Source organism: Spea bombifrons, chromosome 11, assembly GCF_027358695.1.
Source record: "Spea bombifrons isolate aSpeBom1 chromosome 11, aSpeBom1.2.pri, whole genome shotgun sequence".
Taxonomy (NCBI): Eukaryota; Metazoa; Chordata; class Amphibia; order Anura; family Pelobatidae; genus Spea; species Spea bombifrons.
The window spans coordinates 15,417,069-15,441,656 of NC_071097.1; the positions used below are offsets into that span (position 1 = coordinate 15,417,069).

A 24,588-nucleotide genomic window follows, 5' to 3' on the forward strand; every position below is an offset into this window, starting at 1 on the left:
CATAGAATGAGGAGGATACAGACCAACAACAAACATTTAGATTTATAGTAATGGGTTGCCTTCACCCGAGATTGGTTAGTGGTGGGAAGGTTTTAAGAAGTAAAGAAGGGCATATGAGTTGAGGTGGGGTGAGGGCAGAAGAGAAGGTGAGATGTGGGGGGTTGTCAAGAGGAAAGGAAGATTTAATTAGGAGTAGAGGAGGAGTAAAAATAAGTAGGGGGTCATACTGAAGAATATGGTCATTGGAATAATAGGAGTGAACCTGCTGAGTGTCAGAGAAGATGGTGTTGCAGTCCCCTCCAATGTAACTTCTATCATCTGTCCTCTCGGGATGAGGCCACTGCAGCTACATTTCCAAGCTTGTTTCCAAGTGAGGCCTAGGAAGTTATAGGACTAACTCACAAGTGGATATAGAAGGTGATTGCCGTACCTGGAACTTCTTCACTCTGGCTACCAGGAGCCTTCCCTTGCGGGACGCGGCCAGGACTGCCCACTGACGTAGGAGGCAGTCCCACTGACCTCGGTTGGAGTTCCCGCTGATGTCAGGGCGTTCCCACTGATGTCCGCGGGAAACAGCCCCGTTTAAAGGGCAAATGGGCGGGGAGTGGGGCGTGTCAAGACCCCGCTCCCGCAACGCGGAGGATTCGGGTGTTGACCCGGAGATCTCCGGGTCAAAACCAGATATGGGGATCCTAGATATGGTGATTGCATATAGAATGCAAGTGTTTCACACATTGTCTTAACAATCGTAATTAAGCTTTTGAAATCAGCAGGGTATTGAGACAGGCAAGATAGAGACATACCAGAGGAAAACAAAGGGTTAAGCTGGAGATGAGGGGTTTTTATTTAGTAGGATTCTGCAGTGACAGTGAGAGATATTCCAATGATGAGAGCAGGGCTTTCTCCACCTAGTGTATCGGTTTGTCTTAGTCTGTCAATTCTAGTCTTGTCGTTCCCCTTCAATATATGTATTGTATTAAGCGCTGCGTAAATTGTTGGCGCTATATAAATAGAAGATAATAATAATATTCATCCTCAAAAAAAGATGGGGTAAGCAGGACCTCATTATTCTGCACACTGGAGGTATTGATTTAACACTTCAGACATCTGCAAATCTGTATGATGTAAAGGGGTCTATTCACTATAGGAAGTTTACAGAATAGTTGGGAACGTCTGAAACTATTGCATAAGCAGTATATAAACCTGTTTCATCTACAGTTTATTCCAAACAGTCTTCACATAGAATCACATGAAAATAAACATTTATACACAGTTGACTCATTTGAAATTCAAAGTATAAGAATATTTAATTAAAACGAATATTGAGTTGTACAATTGCCAGCTGTGGAAGATTCACTAAATTACTCCATTGCTTCATTTTTCTTTTTATTTATTGTATCGGCCAGGATACAATTTTCTGTTGGGACTGAAAATATCTCCACACTATTAGCCCTGTTGTATGGCATAAGGCAGTTACTTTAATGCAATACCATGGTTCTGATATCAGCCATTACAAAGAGACAATCTCACAATATTTTTTAGCACAGTTTATTTTTACCTCTACATTCCCACATGAACCAAAGAAAGGGTAATGCATATTTGTCTCTATCTTTAATAAATATTCATTTTACTGACAGTTTGTGCGGCTATAAAGTCTTGAGAGCTTCTACTTCCTGAACCATAGGTGAACAGGTGAACATGTTACTGTTCTTGTGGGTGAAGTTTGTTCAAAGTTGGAAAACAAAATTCATATGGCTACTTGTCGGGAAAGGCATATTTTCACAAAGAATTCAAACTCTCGTTAATACAGGAAGCAGCCGTTTTCTGTTTGTTTGTATTTTTTCTTTGTTTTTGTTTTTTTGCTCGTTACCTATAGCAGCAAGAGTTTACAGGACAAAATCTATAATCACATGTACAATAACGTGGGGATTTATGTAAACAGAAAAATATACATTAAGTGCTTTTCTTTACACAGAAACAGAACTTTTATTTAGCAGAAGCATCACTTCAGTTTATTTGATGATTAAACACGTTAAAGTCCCATACAGCTTTGTTTCGTATGTCAATATGACATTGTCCTGATAAACATCCCATATCTGCACAGCGATAAGGGTATATATATATATGGTATTATAGCAGCAATATCTTCCCATTGAGTGGTGAGTGATACAATTTCCAAATTGGAAAGACACTACTGTATTTCTAGAAATACAATTATAACCCAGATCTTTTACTAAATAGGAGCAAAATGTATTGGGTAGGGGCAGTTTTGAAACCCAAGTCTCCATAACAGAGACATGCTCAGAAATAAGCATTTACTAGGTTCCTTATGAAACCATTAAAGATGTTGAGCATGTGTCCCATGCTTGCACCATGTTGTAAGGAGATACTGGATTGTACAGTATATACATAGGGCTCCTTTAACACCTGCAAGCGGACACTGTTTATCCCTGAGAATGCAAGGAGACCAAAAAAATAACTTATTAACAATGGTTTCTATATTTTTTTTCTTAATGCTATACTCAACTGCAACCAAGTGTGTTTGAAACTTACTAAACACTGCATTACCCTATACACAATTCTTGCAAATCCAAAATTGGAATATTGGCAACTGCTGTATTAATTTATTATAAATATATTTTTACAATACTATGAACTCCCAGCTGTATAATGTGTTATACAGCAGTGTGCTTTGTCTAATGAACCAACTTCTCCAGTAAGCCTTGGTACCATGACTTCAATTAAGATGTAGTTTCACTTTCTGCAATACCATTGGGATGATTTTTTTCTTGCAGCTGAATAGCTGCAGGGTCCTTCTCTTGTTTTTGTCCATTCTGACGTAATAGACGACTTCTGTAAACCAAGAGATATCCCGGAAGTATAAACCCGCTGAAGGAGAAGATTAACAAAGCCAAGTTTACCTGCAAGAGAGTTATATATGTCAGCAATATAGGTGCCATGGTGTCTTAGCTTACCAAGAAAACATGATGATAGTCCTTTTGTAATAGTACATATTTCTGCCCTGAAATATCTTAAAGTACATAAGTGTCTCAACAAATAAACAGCAGATTATAATTAGTCAGTCCATCTAGTCTGCCTGTATTTACGGATGTAAAGACTGAACGCTTAATCAGTCTTTGGTCTCATCTTTTTATTCAGGAGAGCCATACGCCTATCCTATGCAGTTTTAAATCTCCCTAACGGTTCCACTTATCTACTACCTTGTGAGTAGTAGTAAGATACAACTTCCTTACATTACATCTAATCCCCTGACTCTGTAGTTTTAGAATATAACCTCCTGTGATACAAATTCCCCTTATTTTCAACAACCCTCTCCTGTACTTTGTTAAATCTCTTTATTTATTTAATGTGTCTATCACATCTCAATTTTGACTTCTTGATGATGCACAGTGTTCCTTGGCTTCTTCCTGATCTATTATTTTAGTTAGCCTGTCAACAAAGTAAATACGGTTACATTGACAAGCTCTACCTGCAGTAAACTTGTGCTGTTTCTGATCTTGCAAACCCCCTTCCTTTAACAGGGTTTCCAGGCCCAGCCTGGCCATCTTGAAGGGCCATATACTTACTTGCAGCATTCGGCCACAGGCTGGATATGCGCTGCCGCATACTGATAAGTATAAAAACATAATGTGCGGCAAAATGTGTCCAGACAGTGACCACACATATGTAATTTGGCGGCCTGTGGCCTTAAGTGCCAAAGCCACCTAGTCATCCCTAATCGGGGCCTGAAGGTTTTCATAAATTTCCCAACTACTGATTTCAAACTTCAATCTTCTGTAACTACTACTGCCAATATTTACTAGTTTTGCCAGGCTACTCTAAAGCTTTTTAATAACTTTGGATGCCATTAATTTAAATGCAAAAAAGTCTGTCCCTCATAGGTATCGATACCTGTGCTGTCAGGTGGAAGGGGCAGTACCTCCCATACATAATTTAATCCATAGTCATGGCCTATTTCAGAACATCAGAATCAAACATTGCTGATTACTTGTCATAATGTGCATAATGTGTTCAAAAATTCAATTCTTACCCAAAAAGCATCCCCGTGGAGTGGCCCCAGCATTGCCCTGTAGAGAGGCTCTTGCAGCAAAGCAAACACTGCACTTAAAAGGGACTGCAGCCCTGTCAGAGTCCCAAAATGACCTGATGGGAACCTACAAGACAGACAATATGAGACCAAAAAGATGGATTGTAATTATGTCTAGTTGAGTCTGGGAGTACATTGCATTTAAAGAGACAAAAATTTAGCATGAAATGTTTTATGAATAATTAGCTGTAGTCGCTCATGGTCAGAGTAAGAGTGTTGTTGTGTAGTTATTCAAATCGTCTGGTATCTGAAACTATCAGGACCTAAGCCTTCACAATGCTTGGGTGGTGATGTGGTACTTTTTATTTTGGAAATCAATCCTGGTAGTGCCACCTCCAGAAGAAACTTCAACTAAAATGGTGGCAGAATAGTCTAAAATTTTGAGCAGCAGCACCAGTGCCCATAATAATTAAATGTATTGGGTCTTAAAGCTCACATAATTAATAATAACTATATAAATAAACACTGAAAAACATCTACATCTTAATTTATTATTGTTACTGTTTTTTTAGGTTACAAATGTTCTGTTCATTTTCCATGTTACATCAGTGAACATTGCTTTGGACACTAAAGAAATGAATATTCCTACACTATGACTCCCCTGACGATGTCATGTTAACACACACAGCATAATGCGCATTGGTTAACTAGAGCATTAGACAGCACTAGCAAGCTATTCAGAGAGCAGGCCTACAGTGTAGGCCTACACCCCATCAATGTTTGGCTTAGTATATAGTGCTAGGGGTGATGCTGCATTATTGTTAATGTCTGGCTCAATATATAGTGATAGGGATTATGCTGTACCACCATCAATGTTTGCCAGTATATAGTGATAGGTGTTATGCTGTACCACCGTCAGTGCGTGCCTCAGTATATAATGATAACAGTTATCCTATACCACGACAATGTTTGCCTCAGTATATAATGATAACAGTTATGATGTACCAACGTCAATGTTTGCCTCAGTATGTAATGATAACAGTTATCCTATACCACCGTCAATTTTTGCCTCAGTATATAATTATAACAGTTATGCTGTACCACCATCAATGTTTGCCTCAGTATATAATGATAGCAGTTATGCTGTACCACCATCAATGTTTGCCTCAGTATATAATGATAGCAGTTATGCAGTACCACCGTCAATGTCTGCCTCAGTATATAGTGATCACAGTTATGCTGTACCACCGTCAATGTTTGCCTCAGTATATAATGATAACAGTTATGCTGTACCACCGTCAATGTTTGCCTCAGTATATAATGATAGCTGTTATGCAGTTCCACCGTCAATGTTTGCCACAGTATACAATGATAACAGTTATGCTGTACCACCGTCAATGTCTGATGGAAACTATCACCTACAGCACTACAGAAAACAACAAGTATTTTTTCATAATTAAGTGCAACACATGAGAAAAATATGTAGTTGACATTTTATTAATGCTCTATAAAAAATAACACATCAGAAGTAAATACATTCTATACAGTCAAATGGATTGCAGTGGGATAATCTGGAATGGGCCAATTACCCTTTAAAGACAGGCATCATTGCAACAAACTCTAACAAATTTAATTAAAGGGCATACTCACACAGCAGCATACAACCCGCCACATGCTGAGTGGATGAAACCTCTAACCAATGTGTGAAGGACGAATGAAACAAACTGAGAAAACACAAAAGCTGTCATTAGAAGAGATATGTGTGAGAAATTACACAAAAGGGTTAATCCCTTGAACAATGGAGCTTTCAGCAGCAAGGAAGATCTGTACAGCGGAGCTGATCAGTTGACCAACATTGTAATTGTTTGATATATTCCACAACTGTTTTATTATCTTCCAACAATAATAAAAAGGACCGGTAAAAAAAAAAAACAACAGACTAGCAAACGTTCAGCAGTAGAGCAAAAATTGTTATTACCTGCAGAGGGAGACTGCGAATAAGACAGGTGACTCCAAAACCAATGAGCAACATGTTGGTGAAAATGAAAGCTCTAGTAGCATTGGTGATTTTCTGGATGGTTTTGGTCCTTGAAAAAAGAGAATAAAAAAATATAATGGATGTATTACTAACTGCTCCTAAACAAAACTGGGTTCTTATGTAAGCTGCACTTCATTCGCACCGATTCTTACAATTCCGAAGATGCTTTATCTTAAACTACAGAAAGAACTGGATCAACAACAGGGCAAATGAATCAGTTTTCCAAACTTAAGTGGGAACTCTATTTTCCAATACCACATATTCTTCCCTTCTACAATCCAAATATGTTATAAATTAATTAAAACTTTCAATCCACTGTGAGAATAGCCCTCTCATTCTGCATACATTTCATTAATTGTGGATTATATTAAATTTGAATTGCTTTTTAAAAACTACGTTAAGGTTGTCTGAATTTATGCTTGTGAAATAATCTAGTACTTTTTATTTTGTTTATTTTTGTTCTCACCCTTCATCTCCCTTCTTCATCTTCCAATCCATGACAAAGCCAATGAATGGGCAGGTAACAAGGCACAACAGCTGCATGACGCCAAAAATGGAGGAGTATAAACCAACTGCAATGGATGAGAAACATTTATTATCGTTATTATTATTATTAGCCTTTAATATTTAGTGCTCTGTTTTTGAAACAATATTTACATCCCGACCTACCTATAGGGTATCAGAATTGAAAAACTGATTTAGCTGACACAGCTCCAATCTATCTTATTTTTAACATGTTCAGACTGAAAATGTTTCTGTTAAACCAGTCATTCTATCTGAGGTGCCCTGATGTGTAATTGTGCATCTCTCATGTCCCTCAACATAGGATGACCACATGTCTCAGATTGCCCAGGACAGTCCCGCAATGAGACTTCAGGTCCCGTGCTTCATTTGCATGTTATAGAACAGTGGTTCTCAACTCATGGGTCGTGACCCAAAAGTGGGTCGCGACCCTGTCTTCAGTGGGTCGCGGAGGGTCAGGGCCGGACTGGAGGCATACTGGGAAAATTTCACTGTCCTGGGGCTGCCTTACACATTCTAGCAGCAATCCGCGAGCAGCAGGCTGTCAGGACCGTGGCCGCAACAATCAGGGCCATCAGGCAGCCTCTGGTCCGGCATGTACTTTAGTATTACTGCCCGACCGCAAAGCAAGTTGCTTGATTGCTTTGCGGTCGCTGTCTGCTCCTAGTGGGAGGTGAATAAAGTTTTTCTCTGATTGCTCCTCCCCTCTTCCTGGTGCAGCCCGCGGACAGCGTTTCCACTCCCTCATCTTTTCTGAGGTTATTTTTGGGTCGCGACTTAATGACCAAAGGCAAATGTGGGTCCTGAGGATACACGGATGTAGAACCACTGTTATAGAAGATAGGTGATAGGAGAGATTTAGGGCCCCATCTGCATATATCACATCAACGCAGCCTGGTTTCTCCACATATTGTAACATGAAAGGGCAAAAGAAGAGAGATCTGAACTGACGGAGGCACATATTTCTTTCTTCCTCTGCCACATGACTAGGTATAGCAGACCCTGTATACGCCATGTAATTGGCGCTGTATAGAAAAAGGTAAGTGAGCAAGCCGACGTGTTACACTCAATTCTGTGTTCCATGCGCATTATCTTTGTTATATAGTGAATGTAAAGAATTTGTAATCCTTTAATACCTGTATTGGCTGCCTCTGGTATTTTTTCAGAATCTGCTGAAAAATGATAAAAAGAAAAATTAAAAGTTAAATTAACTATTGTTTTGAATTAACGAATGTCAGGACTCAGGACTTTTAAAACAAAATGCCCAGGGATACTCTGGATGGTATGCCCAAACTATCCATAACTCACACTAGGTAGTTATTTGTTTAGGAAATCCAGGGATTTAAATACATTTTTTTTAAAAGAGAAGTAAAAGAACCCCTGGTCCTTGATTGCTACCTACTGAATATAATTTCAGTTTTAGGTATTGAATTAAACAATGAAGTGCAAACCTCTCAGTTGCACATAGAAACATATAATTTCTTTTTTGGCCCATTTTTCCTGCTGTAAAGACTGAAACCCTAGTCAATCCTTGGTCATCTTAGATTCAGGATAGCCATGTACCTATCCCATGTATGTTTAAGTTTTCTTAATATATTAATCTCTACCAATCTCTAGTTTTATAATTATACACACCTATAACATCACAATTTGTCATTTTTCTTATGGGTCAATTCCCAATTCAAGTAATTAATTAGTATTTAATCCAGGCCTGTCTGGCTAATTTCAAATTATATGTCATATAAAAGCATGGTAAACCATATTTAAAGCAACATTAACTGGCCAGATCTTGGTAATTACCCTACCCTACCCAAATAGTTTTTCCTTTTGTACTATTCATGTTTCGTTAATGTTAAAAAGTTGATACGATGAAACTGACACAAGGGGTCTGGAATAACATGTAGCCATGTACTTTAGCTGTATTTGTCTGTTTGCATAATTCATCTGTTCTAATATTTGTAGAAATAATTATATACAATTGAATTGGGAGGACGAGAGGTGACCCTACCATATAAACAGATTAGGTAGCTGCTTAGGGCCCCTGTTGTTCTAAAGATGTGGAAGGAGTGAGGCATAGATTCCTCTTAAATGTGTATCACTATAATTTGCTGTTTATTTTGTTTCACTCACCATTTTCTGCATCCTCAACCACCAGGTATTGAAGCATCTTGTTCATGGAAGCCATAAAGAAAATGATACGGAGCTGGGTCATCATCATGGTGATGAGTGAGAAGAGAAATATAGGGGAACGTGCACTATGAAGGAAATTAGGTGAAGGTCCTGTGGATTACATTAAATGGTAATTTATCCAAGAGGCTGGCAAGATCAATAACAAAATCACAGAAAACAACGTGATACAATATTGATCAGATTTGACTAATGTCATCCTTACCATTGTTTTTGGTAGGTTCTGTCAGATCTTCATTGGATAGGTGCTCTTGTTCAGCGTCTCCTTTTCGACTTAACCTTTGGCCAACTGTGGTCACATGGGTGTAAAATTGGTCTCCAGTGACTTTGTGGTCTAAAGCCAAAGTATGCAGAGTGACCTTCTTCCTGTTAAGCATGTAAAGAGCAAATGTCACCATACATCTGGCTAATATTTCCATATCAAATCCTTTTGTTAGCTAGCTGTGATTAACTTTTAATCTAAGTTTACTAGAATATTATTTGACTGTGAATAATGTGGTGTTCCAACAGAGGCTTGTGGACTAGCACATTCTTAAGCTTTTACAGGCTGTGGCTGATTCATTATGTAGTGGAAAAATAGCTGAAGGTTTCTAGACTGCCAACAGCAGACTAAGGGGTTGAAAACGTCACACATCATACATTATAGAAAGAGTATTTGTTCTACAAAGAGCAGTTCTTCAACAGCCGCGGCTTACTCACACATATGCAGTCTCTTCGGGTGATGGAATGGATTCCTTTGGCCAGTTTATGAGACAGTTGAGAAAAATCAGACAGGCTAAAGCAGACCAGCCCAACATAATCCCAACAAATGATACACCAGCCTCATATATCAACTGCAAAGAGAAAATATGCAGTTAATACAAGGAAAAAGGACACACAAACTGTAGTAGGGGGGCACAAAATAAGAACAATAACAAGAACACCAACAATTTGGTTTACTTTCCTTTTGGTCATTTGGATATACAGTCGCGTGAAAAAGAAACTACACCTTCTTAATTCTATGATTTTTGCATATCAAGATATAACAACAATCATCTGTCCCTTAGCAGGTGTAAAAATTAGGTGAATACGATCTCAAATGAACAAAAACACATGACATATTACACCGTGCTATGATTTATTCAACAAAAATAAAGCCAAAATGGAGAAGCCATGTGTGAAAAAAAGTACACTCTTCTCTGCTTCCATAGAAATTAAGATGCTAAGTAGCAGGCAGGTGCTGCTAATCAAATGCCCTTGATTAATTGACCACCTCTATAAAAGTTTTATCAGTGTGCTGGTCTGGAGCATTCGGGTGTGTGTTAACACAATACCAAGGATCCTGCGAGGCTGGTCTCTACATCTGCTTGAAACTTTGAAACAAGTCAAAATCATGTATTTAACAAGACCACTGTTTACAGGGCAAGAACATGGTCCCTATCCCTGCATTAGCCAACTATTAAATAACCTTGGCTTCGAAGGGCTGACGTTCTTCAGTCTGCCTTGCAATCTTAATAGTTTTTCCTTTTGTACTATTCATGTTTCATTTTGCCCCCCCCCCGGCTGTTTTTGTGGGTATTACCTAGATTCAAGCTGCTATAAAGGAAATGCAAAAATGATTGGTACTTTTCCTAGTCATGGCAGCATAAATATTTTTGCCTTTATTTGGTTTTTTTCTATTCAATACTAAATTAGGGAACTTGTTAGGAGGGTTTACCTTAATTGGTTTGTAAGTCACATTAGCTGATAGGGAGGAACTAACCCAGATGTCATATTACGTCAGTTCATAGCAGGAAAAGAAAGTCATGGTATGAAAATTAAGTGTGATTGATTGCAGTGTGTTCCCGCATTGCCAGCCACCATTGGTTACAGGGTATTAGACATATTCACAGATGCAAATGGTGTAGCATCACTCAAAAAAGACACCTGAGGCCACATGTCTGCATATTTCTATGTGGCTCACCTGGTATGAGATATGTAAGCATTTATTTTTTTTATAATGTATTGTTTGATAAATACTAAAGTTAGCTTTCATGCGGCTTCATGCAAATATAAACTCGCATTCCATTACGATCCAAATAGATTTGTCTGTTGTCTCTTTCCTGTACTTTTATCTAAGTTTCCGGGACACACAACCGACTGGAGCGTTCCCATCTCAAACAAGAACAAATTATTTTTACTAAAAAAAGTATAAAAAAATATGTTGGTTAGTACATCCTGAAAACAAAAATTACTGAATATTTGGTATGATGACTCTTGGTCTGCAAGTTTGTGCACAATTGTGCAACAATTGTTTTGCCATTTCCCTTTTCAGATGTTCCCAAAGATGTTGTTAAAGTTTTTGTGGTGGAAAGCCATGAAATTAGCACTCCTTGCTCGTCCTTGAACTTCAAGGTGGCCCCTTGGAACAGTATTGCCCCTGAGATTCACCTAATCTTGACCTGATCCTGTATTTAGAAATTTGCTTGTGAGTTCCTATTTATAAACAAGCAGCACTCTGCCTTTCTTACACTCTCAAACACTGAAAAGATGCGCAACATGAAAAATATATAAAAAAAGAAAACTTACCTTTAGTGCAGGAAAAGTGATAGCAGAAGAGGCATAAGAACCAATCATCAAGGACATCATGGTGGAACGCAAGCTGCCAAACATGTTGGGAAGCTGAAAGAGAAAATCATGTGAAACATTTAATTACATTCGTGGTTTCACAAATTTGGGCTATTTTACCATAAAATATGTTTTATACTATATACATGTATATTGTATATAATTATGTGGACACACATAATTTTTGCATATTGCTGATAAGCGCAAGTTAAAGAGCAGCCATGTAGTATGTCCATTTTATAAATGCACAGAAGGTAATCATGCCTCGGAGCATACTTTTTAACGGGTCGTTATACCTTTCATAACCAGTAAACTGTCAGAGGTCTGGTTATCTGCATTGCAACACATATTATTGCAGAGCGCGTAAAAGGGAGGAAAGGCAGAGGCTGGAAAACAGAGGACAGAGTTTGCAAACACCTGCTGCTAGAACTGGAAAAACCCGCTTTAATAATAATAAAATGAAATGTGGGGGTGATAACTGCAGACAAAAAGTGTGGTTGAGAACAGGTTCTAGTCATCCACATGACGTAATAAATGTGCCATGGTAACAGGGGCAAAAAAAATTACTAATATATTATGTGCTGTGGCTGTGTGACTATTTATAAAACATTGGCTGCCCGTGGTTTAGACACATCGATATATATCTGAAGCAGATGGCAATAACAGTCTTTTATTTATTTACTATACAAAAAGTGTTTCTTAAGAACAACTTGTGTGTTAAATGGCACATTTGCAGCTCATGTGTCCAGTGCAATAAAAAGCAATGGTCTGCTGACATATGGAGAACAAAAATAGTTAACATTATCCTCTGGCTTTGGAAAAAGCAGGGCAGGTAAACGTCAGCCAATCGTGGCTGAGAACAGCTACACACCCCTTTTCAAATCTGGCCCCAGCCAGAATCAAGGACACAAGGAGGCAGTTGTAAAGGAAATGTGCGTTGAGGAACAGGTGTGTCAACGGGGTTTCAGTGATGATGGTGCTCGTGGTGGGGGGTGGGTCAGGGTGACTTTCCGGCTGTTTTATAAACAGTCGGCATGTGGGCCAGCATATGACAGTCACATACAAAACAAAAAATACTAGGGTCATTCCTCACGTGTACTGACTGTGATGATATACTTTTGTTTTTGTTTCCTTAAAGTGACCTTTAGTAAATACGATTTGTTTAGCAGCAATACACGACCTGGATTTGCAGTTACTTTTCTATAACTTTCGAGACCACCTACTTTATGGATTTAAACATGGCAAAATGTTATCACATTCTCTAGAAATATAAAAGGGGTAATCATGCCTATTTTATCCAGGAATAAGTGAATTATTTATTATTATTGATCACAATTTTACTGAAATATGTTTGTTAAGTGCGGCTAAATCTCATGTCATTGCTTCAGCTCTGTAAATTGGGATTAAGTGCAGACATACTGTAATGAGAAGTGCTGCTGGTTCCCTTACTGCCAGGAATCTACTGACGCTGAAGGATCATAGTCATTTTAGGACATACAAAGCTACTTGACAGAGGGTATCTACATAGAACGGGAATTTACTGTATGCCTTCTGCTATAAGATCATCTGATGGCTCATTGGTTAGTTATGCTATGAATGTAATAAATACTATGGGTGTTTACCTCCCCCACCCACTTGGTCAGTGGAGTTATTGGGTCTGTGATACAGGGAGAACATTTAACGGTACAAGGTTTCTACAGGATTGCTCTATTACTTTGTTAGTGGTTCTGGGCCAGAATTAAAATAAACAGGTTGGATTCTCTTATGGAATAATAACTTCAGCTAGTAACTCCTAGGCTTGTATTCTATTTGTAGAACGCTTGGGAGTTGGCTGTGTTAGATTACTATGAAAATTACTTGAAAATGTCAAGAATCACACCATTCGAGTTGCATCTGATATTGTCTACAATGGTTAAATCCAAGGCCGTTTTTAATGTTAGTTGCTATGGAATTCCTATACAGATAGGCTTTCTAAGGCAATAAGAAAATTATATTCGGAACTTATTGACATATCAATACAATGCCAAAATCCAAGAAAATAGCTTATTCAGAACACTTGTCCTGAATATAAGAGCACTAGTATTAATGGTCCGATTTTATAAAGGAACATTGAGTATTTTTCCACTCCTAGGTTACCTAGTAGTTAATTCCCTATTTTCCAAAGCATTTCCTCCTCATTTCCAAGTTGCTAATACCATAAGTATACTTACTGTCAGAGATGTGAAGGTCAGGCAGATACCTCCAAAACCATTAAGGGAGAGCGCTAGGAATATTAATGGTGCTAAAACTGCAAACAAAAACCATATTAGTTTAAAATTAATATCCATAAACAAATGAATAGATTTTATATAAACACAGTAAAATGCACTACACACATAGACCGAATTTGATGACTACTAATACGGGCTGTCAAAAAATCTATAAAATGTATATAGCTACAGATTTAATATACCCCCCTCAGCATTTCAGGTGCCCCAAACTGGACACCTTTGTTACGGGTCATGGATAGAGATAAGTGGGGACATGGTTAGTGAGTGGAAAAAAATACTAACAAAACAAAATATGGAATCAGAGTATCCAGTATTAAACATAAATCTGACCTATAACCACAAGGGCAAATGACAAGGTCCCTGTGACAAACACACTACCTAACTAGGCCTTTATCAACCTCACTGGCTACTGTAGTTTGCATCTAGTGAAGTCATATCTTGGCAACATTGTTTGGGGCAAACAAAATCCTCTTTTAATCAGTAGAAGCATGAAAATACTATTACGACTGAAAGTGGGTGCCCTACTAACATCATAACATACAACATCGGAAATATGGTTAAAAAACATGTTGATACATATGATAATAGTACTTACAATCGACATTTTATTGTATGCATTGCACTGTAATTACCCTTTTTTGTTGAACAATGATGAAAAGTTTTAGTTCCACACAGTGCATTTTTCAATAGATTACAGTGAAACACTTGGTCTTTGGTTGAAGCCAATAACTTTTATTGAGCCAACATCAAGGGCGGATCATGATCAAATGGGGCTCCAGGGCAACACTGTTCCAAATAATTCTATACACACACACCTGGCTGTTCAGCAAGATTAATATTTTTCCTACACAATGTAGGCAATGCAATTCAGTATGGGTTTGGAAAGCCCCACTTAGTTTCATCCACTGGAACATATTTCAGGAAAAGTGAGAGGGACTAAAGACAAGGAGGGAATTATGTAACGCAAGTCTTGTTCCCACAAAGCTGAATGGACATTATAAAAACTAACTGAATGTCCAAGCATAACCAAGTATCTGTCAGACAAGACAGTATCATCCGGAACATTCACATTTATCCTGGTCATGGAGACACCGCTTCTTAATTCATGCTGCTAGTCTACACGTAAAGGGATCATGCACATACACACACACACACATTAAGAGGCAGAATCACATGAATTAATATAGAGACACCCCTACATAAAGATGTATATATACTGTACATACACAATGACTTCTGTGTACACAACCTACACCGAGCATCTCTATTTCTGTCTTTTCCTTACAAGCAGAAAGCCATGCAGCTTCCACTCTCCACCAGATCCGAGATGTGGTCATGGGGGAGTGGAAGAGAACTCCAGTGGCAACCTGTGAAGCTCTGGGGAACTCCATGCCCAAGAGGGTTAAGGCAGTGCTGGAAAATAATGGTGGCCACACAAAATATTGACACTTTGGGCCCAATTTGGACATTTCCACTTAGGGTTGTATACACTTTTGTTGCCAAGGCTTAGACATTATTGGCTGTGTGTTGGGTTATTTTGAAGCATCCCTGATACCATTATCAGATGAATACCTAAATATAGAACACTTATATAACTGAACTTTACATACCTGTAGGATCATATCCAGAAAGAGCAATCAGTGCACACGAGAGAGCAAAGCAGAAGCTGTGAAAAATGAGACATTGTAGTTAGCCTTCAAAAGCACAATCTCTTAATAATGTAATAAATGAACTGAACACAAAGAACAAGTATAAATACTAAACATAAATGTAGAATAGTGAAGTCCTTTTTGGCATATGACATATACACATTTTGACAATATCTATCAAATTCTATCAAATTGTGTTTTTTTTACTTTTCCCTGTTATTAAAATGAATATACATATCATTATAATAATTAAAACATGTTTAAATGCTTGAAAGTCTCCTTTTGTTAAACCAGCAATTACTCAAATAATTTTAAATGATCTAGTAAAGCTATTGATCACATCCTGGTGCTTGTAGAGGTATCACATATTGGTTAAATTAATCATGTCAAAGTTATTGAATCGGACTACTATTGATTTTAATAAATTCTTATAATTTCATTTAGATTTCAGAAAACTGAATCACTTAGGTAAAGTATTTGATTTCAATGTAGCTCTCTTTTAGCAGTCACAGTCTAGATTTCGCAATCACAAACTTGTTTTTAGACATGTAGTTGAATGACAAACCATGCATTTTTAACCAACAAACATAATATTCAGGGATATAATCTTTAAATTTGGGAAAACAGCTTATTGATCCAAGGAGAAATCTGACTGCTATTTGGGGTCAAGAAGGGATTTTTTTCCCTGGTAAGTGCAAAATTGGAAAGAGCCAAACTGGGTTTTTTGGATCAACAGCAACAAATTAACAGATATAGGAAAGGCTGAACTTGATGGATGCATGTCTTGTTTCAGCCTATGTAACTATGTAACCACTGTTTACATCATTTAAGCTTTAGAAGGCTCATTAGACTGAAACCAAAGTGTCTTAAGATCTGGCTTTCTGTATTCAGACATATTTATACTTTACCTTCCAACTAATCTAAGTGGACGAGGCCCAAATCGATCCATCAGTATCCCAAGGGGCAGAGTTGTTGCACTCAACAAAAATGAGCCAATGGTGAAACCCAAGTTTAACATTTCTTCTTGGGCGACACATGTCAGCCAAGGCTTCGGAAATGAGGCATTGATAGCTTCAGTGTCCTGAGATAATGGTTCATCGCTTGACGAGTTTCCATCTAAAACCAGAAAATAGTAAAAATCAGTGGAAGGCTTAGTAAATTATGTGTCTTCACATTTATTTGGACAGCATTAAACCATTATCAAACCACAGCTCTCACTGAACAGCAATCAAAACATGTTAGGATAAAATTTACTTTACAATACAATACAATTTACAATAGTGTGATTCATATATGATAGAATACGGTGATGTGGAACTTTCTCTCCATAAATGTTTAGCTTAAGTAGCTGGAGAAGCAACAAAAGGAAGGATGCGTATAAGGCCAAAGATTACGTAAAACACTTACAAGGACCAAAATCCTTCAGCTATTTACACAATACATTTTGGTGGTTTATTTTCTTATGTTTACATTTAGTAGTGGCATTGCCTATGTTGGGCAGAGCAGGACAGCATATTTCAGCATGTGACAAGAGCAGCCAAATGGCATATTAATTAATAAAATACATAATGAATACATTTTGTGTCTGATTAACGTTGCAAGGGTTAAGTTTAATTAGAGTGACTTTACTACACCACGATATTTATAGTTAGGAATCTGTAATTTTATGTAGTAGTAATCATTACATGAATAAGGGAATTTGGATTAGTCTTGGCAATGCAAACTCTTTCATCATTTAATTCGGTCAGGAATTTGAATATCCTTGAATAATTCAATTAAAAGTACCACAGGTCAGTTTTAACAGTGCCACCTTGCTGTGTGAAGGATGATTTTATTATATACAGAGAAGCCAAGCGTGCTTAGTTGCTAAATTCTCGTTTTTGTTGCAGAATGACAGGATATTATGTCACCAATAGTTGATGTTCCATATACAAATTCAAGGTTAAATACCGTATTTAAACATGTGAAGTATTTTCATGCTACTACAGCAACAAAGCAGCCTGTCAGCGGCCAATCTTGTGTCACATCACTGTGGCTTATTTGAATATGGCCACACGCTAGAGCAGAGCCACGGGTGCACCCATAGAAATTGCGAGGTGCAGTGAAGACAGGGCTCCAGGAGCGGTAAAAGGATAGGGACGGAAAGACGGAAGAGAGCTACATGAGATACATGGATAACAGGAGAGAGTAAGTGTGTGTGTGTGTGTGTAAGTGTAGAATGGAAGAGTGTATATGTATGCGTAAGGGTATACTGTATGGTAAAAGATTGTGTGTTAGTGTTTGGTGTTAGCATGTGTGTATGAGCATTGGTATTAGCATGTTTGTGTGAGTGGATAGTGTTAGCATGTGTGTCTCTTAATAGCATAAATGTGTGTGTGAGCACATGTGTGTATATGTGTTATTGTATGGTGTTAGCATGAGTGTATGTGCCAACGTTTGGTGTTAGTGTTTGAGTGTATTTTAGTGTATGTAGTTGGCATGAGTGCCAGCATCTGTCTGTGTGTAGGGGTGTTATTGTATGGTTTTAGTGTGAGTGTATGAGAGTATGGTGTTAGATTGTCAGGGGTGAATCTATGGTTAGAGGCCCCAACGAGAGGAGGGAGGGAGATATGTGAGCAGTCCTGTGAGCAGTCCTTGTATAGGGAAAACGGGGTCCCTCTAAGGGGCGACCCCAAACCCTTCATATCTCCAGATGCCTCTCAAAATTGCCTCACTCGTTACCAAATATCTTAAGGATCAGAATCTTTATGGCGGGAGCAACAACTGCCCAAACTTTTAGTGGACCGTGGCTGATTCGCCAACCGCCTGACAGTTCCAGGGGGATCCTGCTGTATTAGGGACTGGCGTAAGTGGCAAGCGGGAAATTGGACAGTCTCATAACAGCCCTCATAGTGTGTTAGTCTGCACAACCTACCCCTATATATCCTCAGTCTCAAGGAGTGACAGATTATATATTTAGTGGTATATTTAGCAGCTGATGTGGAAAATTACCTTTAAAAAAACATATTGTTTTGTGAATGTAAGCCTGCTGTCTACTGAATAGATTTTTTCCTTATCCTTGATGACTTTTCAGTGGCACCGGTGTATTCTTTTGAGTTAGATATTTTTTAAACCACTATATTAACTGTGTATGAGATTTCATACAAGTAATATAGTAATTGTTGAATAAATGCAGTACTTTTATAAATGTAAATGATTTTCTGATATTTTCACAGTACTGTATGTTACTATTATTGCCCATGATTTATGGACAGGGGAAATGCGTGTTTCTGATATAAATTCTGGTGCCTGCACGCTCTCCTCTGTTTCTGGCAATAATATCAGCAACAGAGCTTAAGCCAAGGGGCACGTTCATAATTACAATCCAGGAAAAGTCTAATCTCTTAATGCGCAACCTTAAATATTGCAAGTGAAAGAAGAAAGAAAAAAACAGCAAGTGTGCTGACTTGGCAATAACATCATAAAAAAAAATCCTTTGTGACCAGAAGTGAAGAAAAACCTATATAGTGTGAAATCATATTAAATACCAAACAATAAGAAAGTAGATACAGTATACACATATGGGTTTATTCACTAAACCCGGAGATGACAGGAAAGTTGAAGTTTCAGCTCCCCAATTTCGCTAGGCATTAAAAAGGCATTATAAAGGGAGAACCCCAATGTCCAATTGGGGTTGCGGTTAATGATTGTGGCGAGGTATGGGTATAAATTATAATGTGGATGGGTATGATTGTGGTCAGGGTCAGCTCTACACCTACATACACACACTTTCACATACATATGCACACACACAGCCGTTCTAACACCATATACTTACACATAAATACATATCCACCCATTCTAACACCATACACTTACACATACATTCTGAGTACACAAATACACAGTCTCTCTGATCATCCATTCAGCTCACACACTGCACACCCATTCCCCCAAACTCTCTCCTGCATTTTTAGTCCTAATTTTTTTTATTATGTATTTATTTGTACTGCTTTATATCTCCTGGGAAAGTGATATTTGTGTTTTAAATAACTTTATTTTTAGTAATTTCTTTACATAAACTTCAGAATGGTTATTTTTGTTTTTCACATTATTTATACCAGTACTCTCCTAGTTGGTCCCAACCCATTGCATTATGTCATGGACCACAGTGATATTATGAATCATGTGTTTTGCTATACATCTTTTTTATGACCGATTTGTTCTTCAAAGACACTTTAAAAAGACATGGTTCGTTTCTATTCTGAACAAAAATATTATTGGGGCAGGGACCCAGCATTTGTGTTGTGTGGACAAAAATGGCACCACGAAATATGAGGCTGTATTCAATTATTACAGGGCTGGTCTTTATTCCCAGTCTAGCCCTGACAGTGATGGATGTGTACTTGGTGACAACTGATGAGCAAGAGGTGTTTGCTCCATGTGGTAACTGTGATGTTCAAGGTAACTAATAAAAGTGCATAATATCAATATATTTTGGTAAATGATTTGTGGACCTACAGAAAACCCATATATGACCTTTCTTTTGGAAACAATTTTTACATGCGGCAAGTTTTATGTTTTAAGGTGCCCTGGAGGTGTGGGGCCTTTGAAGGTAGCAACATCTACTGCTAAATGATTAGGTATTTATGTCTAGACATGTACATTATTATTATTTACTCCATATAAGGAAATACCAATTTCATACAGGTACATGTAGCCATTTAAATCCCAAATAAATCAATTCAGTGACAGAGGGCCACTCAACAGAGCTTGCAATATTGTGTGTTAAAGGGACCTTCCAGTCATCTTACGGTAATACAGTACATTGAATGGTTTATCAGAGGTCTTCTCTATGCATTTCCCATTTTCCCCACCCCTAGTTTCTTAGATTACATTGTAATCAGCCAAATCCAAATTGTAATCAGATGCGGCTTCTCCTAATGGTAAAGTTTTGTCCCGCTACAAATCGCATATTAAAACTTTGCCCTTGAGTGTCCCTTCCAGACACTTCCAGAAGCGCTATATGACAAATATGTAACAAAAATGTTGAATGTATGCAATTCTTATGCAAATAGTTTTAACCTAGGTTTGGAGAGATTTGTACCTGTGCAGAGATGTGAATAAAATCCTTCTTGCTGCAACATGATGAGCAAAGAGCCCCATCCAAAAAGAACTGCAGAAAAGAAGAGATTCTCCAGTACTGCAGTACAAGCGATCCACCAGCGGCGGGCGTAGGCAGTCTGAAGTGAAGGTGCCATAGTCGCGCAAGACTCTGCGTGGACGGAAGCGACAGAAAATATTCAAGGCAAAGCAGAGAAGTGATAATGTTATATACCTGAAAAAAGAAATAATACAATTCTTATTGTTTGGGTTTTATACACAAACATAGTGGACTAGTATGGCAGGGACATGCGTATGAGGCTATAGTGATTAGAATCATTCATGGGAACTCACCAGGTTTTTCCCAGATTCGACTTAACTGTCAATTAACTATTAAGTCTCAAAGTTTTTTTTTTATAAACAAAGGGCCCTTAGATGTGCATGATGCAGTTCTAAGCTCAAACTCTTTATGTGATATTAAAATAAGTTCATTAATTGGACAAACAAAACTGAATATTTTTTCACCAAATCATATGTAAACCATATAAAAATGTTGCTATGTTAGGACTGATTATCATCAGGATTATTATCAGTCCACAAAAACAAATAAAAAATACAGAAAGACAACTTAAGTTGTGAATGCTCCCATCTAGATTTTTGCAACACCTTACTAACTGGTCTTCCCCTCTCCCACCTTTCACCGCTCCAATCCATCCTCATCTGCTGCTGCACTATGGCAATCGCTCCATTGGCTCCCCATACCCTTCAGATTCAAATTCAAACACCTAAACTATAGAACCCTTAAGAACTCCGCACACCCTTATATCTCGACCCTCCTATCCAAATAAACCCTGCTTGTTCATCTCATGACTTGAGTCTCTACTGTCATTACCCCTTCCTACTCTTCCTAAATCCATTCAGGATTTCGCTCGGGCTGTACCCCTTCTCTGGAATTCCGTTCCTCATCCTGTCAGAGCTCCATGAAAACCCACTTTTTCTGAGAAGCATACAACCTTTCTTTGTAAGACTCTAGCCATCATCGTAATCATGCAGTTATTATCTTTTATTTATAAAGCGCAAACAATTTACGCAGCAGGTAATACAATACATATATTCAAGTGCTATGACGAAGAGAACTGACAGACTAAGACAAACCGATACAGTAGGTGGAGAGAGCCCTGCTCGCAAGCTTACAATCTTGAGAATAATAATAATATTGTCCCTCTAAGACCTTCAGGTAGGGAAATCTTACTATGAAGACTTGCGATGCATTTATGGAAAGCTATAGTATGGTGAAACAAGAATGTGAAGGTTCCTGCTCCATCTTCATCCAATTTGCCTGTCCTCATCATGCCTATGTTCTGCCCATGTCCCACTTCATGCCTCTGTAATGTGGGGCACAGATGACCTTTTGTAATCAGGTCTCCTGTAATGCAAGTCTGGTCCTGCAGCAATTCATCCCTTGCAGTAGCAGATGTACATTTAGCACATCCAAATGCCCTCTCATGTTTACAGTTATTTTATGGACACGTAAGACAATTATAAATCCCTCAAAAGTTAAATGTTATATGAAATTCCAAAAAAAAAGATATGTTCTTGCAGATATTGTAACATTTGCTTTGTACCACACTTCCTTTTGTGTAGCTCATTATATTTTGGGCATGATGGATAGTCAACTGAACCTAGTGGTTCTTGTTTCTGCTCCAATTCAAAGCTTTATTAATCTTAAAATCACGTGTAATGTTCAAACGCGGAAGGGGTATCAGTTACACGGCTCTTCTAATGCGGAGTCTTTGTTCAGTGACGGAGGGAATGACTGCTCAGTCCATATATATTAGACTTTTTGTGCTGATTTATTTTAAATGTTTTATGAAGTGGTTCTACTCAAACATAGACTATCGTTAATACTAAGCCAGCGAGATACACTCATACATTCAAAACAGGGCTACTATACAGGAAATGATTTCCAGGACACTTATGGTTGTTAACCAGGACATGTAAAGTACAGAACTGTAGTACACAGGATGTAAAACCAAAAAAAGAGAATCGGTTACCGAGTTATGTGCAGGGCAGCACTTTACACCTTTCACTAGCCACATCCTGTTAACCTTTTGAGAGGTGGGAGTTTAGTCACCGCTATAGTTTTGCAATACCTTTAATTGACAACCTTACAAAATTAACAAAGTAAACTTTACCTAGGGAAATCTTTTTTTTCCCCCAGGTTACGTTAAGCTATTCTTGATGTCGGGTTCAAGACAAACTGTGAATGACGTACGCCATATGTAGCGGGCACCAAACATTTGCCTCCTTGGTCATTTTAAATATTGGCAGAATGGAGTAATATATTAGAAATATCAGCCTTGGCATATGATATAGACAATTTGAATAACCTACTTATTATTTATAAGCCGTGAGGGAACATTCATGCTTTTTGGGCTGGATATAAAACTTATTTCCAGTTCAACCATTTATACTGGATGTTCTATTAAGTGCTGGGGTGTATACCTCATAGGCAACTAGTCAATATTTATACTGGCATTCGTCATCTATGAACTCTTTCTAAATCATTCTAGATACCGCAGAGAGAGGTGCAATACTCACAGCAGGAGCGGCTGCATAACAGCCCCTGAAAAGGGAAAAGGCTGGGAGGATCCCTGCCAGCTGCCAAGATCAATGAGCTAAAACAAAATATTTTATTAAACCGTGACCCTCATGGCGGACAGTAAACGATTCTGAAGCCCACCTAGTGACCTAAGTAAACTAAATCCTACAGGGCTGAGGGAGAGTGTTTGTAAAATATACCAGAAGACTGATGCACCAGAGATGAGGAAGCTGCCACCACATGGAGATTAGTTGTGTTCCAAAAACGGCATAAACCAAATAAGACAATTAAGCCTACAAAAGTGACACTCAAGAACATAATAAAGAATACAAGTGGAGATCATGGAACATAACGGATCTTCCGTGAAAACGTAGTGCAGCATAAACGATTCAATGACTCACAAACTTGCTTTCGCCCATGGTTACGACTAATGCTCGTCGCACGTGTTTTCCCATGTTTGTGAACTAATGAATACTTAGGTATTTCTAGAAGTGTCTTGTACCGTGAACCCGAACCCCGAAGGTCAACAGATTTTGAACGTGATATATATTTCTACAAACGGATCCTTAAATACGAACCTATGCAAAATTCACATATAGAAAATTGGCATAAGCCACGTTGTGCAGAGTATCTATTAAGAGTAAAAAGATACGCAAAGCAATTTTCTTACAGGCTGTAAGACCAATCGAGTGTACGCCAAACTATATATGTTAGGACACCGCACCACGCTGTGACAAACCCTTCCGAATGACACCAGTAGACTTGCTGCAACTGTGAACTTGTAACAGATGGAAAGCGTTGCAGTATCCCCATGTGGCCTGTAACTAGAGCTTTAACTCCACACATTCCTAAACTGGCGGCTATCACACACCCACTGCTTGCGACCCATTAAAGTAAATTTGTCTGCCAAGAAATACACAAAAGCAGCACACACATATGCATGCTTATACATGATCAAAAATTGATCGGATTCTGTTCAACACCACACCTGTAAGTTTTAACTGTAATACTCATGAAAGATAACAGGTTCCCATAGTTCAACAACTCTTAAGCTTACATATATATATATATATATATACATATATAACATGTAACGCATGCTTATATGTGCGCATTTTATCTTTACATAAGTCTGCATGAATTTTGTTGTAATATTTACATTAATCTGTTACTGATTAACATTCTTCCCACATAACAGATGCATACTGAAGGACACGTGTAACGACCAAGATCATTGCATCAGCAACTCACATTCACACGTATGTTTATATACACAGCTAACACTATTGTTAGACAAGACAACCCAGCAATATCGTGTTACTTATTTTTTCTTCGTTGTTTCAGAGTAAGTGCACATGGTAGGACACACTAAAAGTTGCAGTTCCTGCTCTCTACACAGATAAGTGAATGCCACGTGTGTTGAGAAAAAGAAAAAAAAAGTTCTGCATAGTTTAGAAAAAAGTGAAATATTTCTAGGAAAAAAGCATATGAAAAGAGCAGCTTTGTGCCATATGTATTCCTACCTTAAGGTGGGTCCAACGCAGACTGATAACTCTCTTTACCTAAAGTCTCCTTCAGTTCAAGTTAAATGGAAAGCCTGGGGG

General features: G+C 38.1%; 1 protein-coding gene across 2 annotated transcripts; it reads right to left on the reverse strand.

Moving 5' to 3' along the window:
- Window positions 1-1,273: 1,273 nt before the first annotated feature.
- Window positions 1,274-24,588, reverse strand: SLC43A1 (solute carrier family 43 member 1). Of its 2 annotated transcripts, none has more exons than XM_053451182.1 (15): window positions 24,508-24,588; window positions 20,387-20,617; window positions 16,209-16,416; window positions 15,262-15,317; window positions 13,592-13,668; window positions 11,343-11,435; window positions 9,495-9,628; window positions 9,001-9,161; window positions 8,739-8,888; window positions 7,745-7,777; window positions 6,553-6,658; window positions 6,027-6,135; window positions 5,699-5,772; window positions 4,052-4,175; window positions 1,274-2,921 (listed from the first exon to the last, which is right to left on the reverse strand). In XM_053451182.1, the coding sequence occupies exons 2-15, from the start codon at window positions 20,538-20,540 to the stop codon at window positions 2,742-2,744; spliced, it is 1,659 nt and encodes a 552-aa protein (XP_053307157.1). In that variant the 5' UTR covers window positions 20,541-20,617; window positions 24,508-24,588; the 3' UTR covers window positions 1,274-2,741. The 2 variants fall into 2 exon arrangements, with proteins under 2 accessions (XP_053307157.1, XP_053307156.1); XM_053451181.1 differs by having other exon boundaries at window positions 7,745-7,780.